This window comes from Odontomachus brunneus, unplaced genomic scaffold, assembly GCF_010583005.1.
Source record: "Odontomachus brunneus isolate Ranch 3 - 2012 unplaced genomic scaffold, Obru_v1 Obru_scaffold_140, whole genome shotgun sequence".
Taxonomy (NCBI): Eukaryota; Metazoa; Arthropoda; class Insecta; order Hymenoptera; family Formicidae; genus Odontomachus; species Odontomachus brunneus.
Window position 1 is genome coordinate 287,984 of NW_022639590.1, and position 4,170 is coordinate 292,153.

A 4,170-nucleotide genomic window follows, 5' to 3' on the forward strand; every position below is an offset into this window, starting at 1 on the left:
GCTTTGGGTGATCTATAATTCGCGACGAAGTTTGGAATTGAGACCTGTCTATAATTTGTATACCGCATATTGTACTTGGCGTCACAGCACTACCGTGCCGCTTGATTTGTATATGCATACAGCTCTGAACGCTGAAATGTCTTTGTTATGAGCAAGTCTCTTCTTCGAATTCTGTCGCAAATTTTAAATTGTCTCAACTGATCTTAGAAAACCATGGGGATAATTAATCGTATCTCGTTTGATTTATGGTAATAAAAATCCTCTTTAAGAGGCGATATTTGAAAAATATTTTTCTTCGTTAACTTCATTAACTTCTTCACTAATCGGCAGTATACTTTTTATTTTATCTAAAATCTCTCTCTCTCTCTCTCTCCCTCTTTCTCTCTCTCTCTCTCTCTCTCTATATATATATATATATATATATATATATATATATATATATATATATATGCTCTTTCTTATTTGACAACCAAACAAATTATACGCGCATTTGTTTTCTGTATCATATTGTTCTTTGCTAATAAAGCGACATTACGTCATGCTATCTTAGTTGGACTGTGTGTATACGCATGTACGTAACCTCAAGTCACCTGTCGTAACATACGTAATTGTTCGTTGTACATGTATCCGGGAAATATGCGAAATAAGAGCCGAATTATTCTTTATGTACTCTCGCGTAACTACCGTGTATCTTTCTTACGCGAAAGGACTGCGAAAGGACTGGACATCCTCACGCAACGCTTGCGCTCCAATTTTCCAGGCATGACTACCTGCCCGGCATGAATTGGAAGAGCCAGAATGACGAAGCATGCAAGAAGGAAGATACGTTATCCATCGGACGTTACATACCATTTCTGCTGGCAACACTCAAATATGCCCGAATGTGTCCTGCCGAGTCATTCTCGATGTCTAAAATAGTGGTTTTAACGGGATTAGTGGTTATCGTAATCGTATTAATACTTATGAATATACTGTCGGAAATTGCTGTAATTACAATGGGCACGAATGAAGTCGCTGATGTTATTGGCGTATTCACTACGCATTTCAATGGCTTATTGAAATGGAGTTATTGTACAATAAAAAATCGAAGACTGTTCGATCTCATCTTGAAATTGGAGAAATGTCATGTGCTTTGTCAACGTATCGACAGTACCAAGGAAGGTACGTAAGCTACCCATTGTTAAAATACAATTTTTAAAGCGCGTATATTACCGCCTTGAGAATATCAGAATAAAAAAATATAATTATTGCTCATGACTTACTGCACCACCCTTCAAAACTACGAAATATATTAAAACTTTTGAATATTTTCTACTTTAATTTTCTACGCTCTTCTCGTATATATGCTATCGGTTTATTGATATTTCATAAAGTGTTTTTTAATGTTTCATTAATGTTTATTTCGACAAACCCAGATTACTGAAACGATAATTTTTCAGGGAGTGAACTTTATGAAAGTAAAATTGGAAGTGCACGACAGCACTCCAATTTTTTCTTCTTATGGTGGTTATTCATGTGTGTCTTCACAGTTATACAGTGGTGTGTCATCCCGCTGCTATTAGGAACTTACAAATCTTACTTGATCAATGATACATTTACAGACAGAGATTTGCCTTATATCGCATGGTTCCCATTAGATATCCAGAATAATTTTAATTATATTTTCTTATATCTGGTACAGACAATCGGAATGTTGACTTGTGCTTTTGGAATTGTTTGTTACGACTCCTTTTATGTTTCAATGCTAATTGCCATATGTACCCAAATTCAATATATCAACACGATATTAGCCAAAACCGATTTCATTGAAAACACACGGTAACGTTATTACATTATTAACATTAATATATTTGTTCGTTCTTGAATAGTTTTGTTTCTGAGATAAGTTATTTTTTTATTAAATAAAAAGTAAACGTTAAACTTGCAGAGTACCAGAGGTAGTATTCATCCTTAAGAAAAAATTAAGGAACTGCGTGGATTGCCATGTAGAGATTATAGAGTAATATCTCCACTACCAATAATTATAATGCTTGAAACAATTGTAGGAAAACTTTAATATAACTTTATGTAATTATATAGAATTTTCATAAAAATCTATAACTATATATATTCATAAATTCTGAAACCTGATACGAGTAGCAACATTTTTGAGAGAAACATGTTATTCTAGATTTTTAGAGAAGTTACAAATTTTTACCAGTCCGGTGATGTTCGCCCAATGCATCATAACGTTATTTATCATTTGTTTAGTCTCGTTCGAAGTGTCGGCGGTCAAATTTACGGTAGGAATTATCTTATCGGCGTGTCCGATATACGGTTATTCGACTCTATTGTACATAATCTATGTTGTTCTTTGGAGTTCGAATAATTAAACTATAATATAAAATTCGCATTCCAACAGTTGGACAAAGAAAATGCCTTCGCATTGTTTAAACTATTCGGTTACTTCTTAGCCGCCGCTCTTCAATTGTACTTCTTCTGTTTCTACGCCACTCAAATTACATATTTGGTTAGTTGTGTACATAAAAGTATTAAGTCATCTTTTTTTCTACTGACTTTCTAAGATTTTTCTGTACAGAAATGAGATCTGTACAGAATATCGGAAATCAAATTGCTATCATATTGATTTTAATATGTTATGCTATTTCAGGCATTGCAAATTCCTCATTCGGTGTATTCCTGCGGATGGGAAATTATAATTTTCGAAGAGAAGAAAGAATCAAGTACTAAGAAACAATTTCAGTACAGTGATATCAGTAGATTAGTACAAATGATAACGATACAAGCACAGAGACCGATTGTCTTGACCGGCGGCCCATTTTACATACTTTCAATGGAAACTTTCAGAGCCGTAAGAAATTAGATATTGTGTTTACGGAATCATACGGATTCTTTTCACTGTCGCAGACTCGTTTTTACACATTACTGAAGGCGTATCGATCACATATGTCAATCGTTCAAATTTTATTTTCCTTTTTCTCACAGCGTTATATATCAGACAAATTAATAAGAAGGCTTATTTTATGTTTGGCACACCCTTACAGCGTATTTTGATTAAGGCCTATTTACATTAAATATTATCGTAAAAAAGTAAATATTAAATATAAATATGGATCACAATTGTAATAAATTCTAATCTGTTCATATAATTATAACAAATAATTGCAAGTTTCATTCTTAAACATATGTGAAAAACTTATGTTACAGATCATAAGTATGGCATTATCAAATTCTATAATGCTACGCCAACTCTCTGACTCCGGATGAATATGAATAAGAGCCAGTAGTTATCATTATCAATCACAAATCGTTGTGTTTTTAAGATATTGTTTTGTACTTGTTATAAATAAATAAATATATATATATATATATATATATATATATATATATATATATATATATATTATATTGATATAATATTGAAATCAAACTATGTATGTGATAGTCGATTGAGAATAATATATTCCACAAATTATAATGTTGTTCCCTGTTTATGCAAGAGATATACATACACATTAACTGTAGCACTAATAAAAATTCGAATCTGCGCGGCAAAAAACACACCAACTTGGACGACTCAGACAGTCGAGTAAGAAGCAGAATGAGATACATTATTCGTAAAGTCCCAAAGTGGAGATTTAAAAAAGTAGCATAAAAATAACACATTTGTGACAAAACATCTATGATCAAACAAATATGAGTTAAAGGAGTTTCCAAATAGCGGAGGTAGGAGAAAGATTGCGTGAGTTCGATTCGTAACGAGAAGAGAGTTCTCTTTCCTCTGGTAGGAACGGGATGGATCTAACTAGTCAATGCATTTGAACAGAAACACTGGGACTGGAACTGGCAGTTTCTGAATCGAAAATTATCTGTTGTCTGGCTGGAGAGAAAATCAACTGATGGTTGATTGCGGCTAAATAAATTGTGATTATTTCTCTTCTAACACATTTTAAACAAAATATAAGATAATTTTTTTATACAATCAAATTCCTCTTTCCGACGCATATATACACACAAGATTATTTTTTTGTTACGTTCATCCTCTAACAAACCATCACCACGTGTCCAGACATATTGAAGGATTAGATAAGTCTGATGTCTCATTATTTCCGCCCATCGTATCAAACCGAAATATATATATATATATATATATATATATATATATATATA

General features: G+C 32.6%; 1 protein-coding gene across 1 annotated transcript; it reads left to right on the forward strand.

Annotated features, from left to right (window-relative positions):
• The first annotated feature begins 944 nt into the window (after nt 1-944).
• Nucleotides 945-3,280, forward strand: LOC116850271 (odorant receptor 33b-like). Its single transcript, XM_032828338.1, has 7 exons — nt 945-1,161; nt 1,440-1,818; nt 1,928-1,999; nt 2,171-2,282; nt 2,402-2,509; nt 2,651-2,851; nt 3,208-3,280. Exons 1-7 carry the CDS (start codon nt 963-965, stop codon nt 3,265-3,267), a joined length of 1,131 nt encoding a protein of 376 aa, XP_032684229.1. The 5' UTR covers nt 945-962; the 3' UTR covers nt 3,268-3,280.
• The last annotated feature ends 890 nt before the right edge of the window (nt 3,281-4,170 follow it).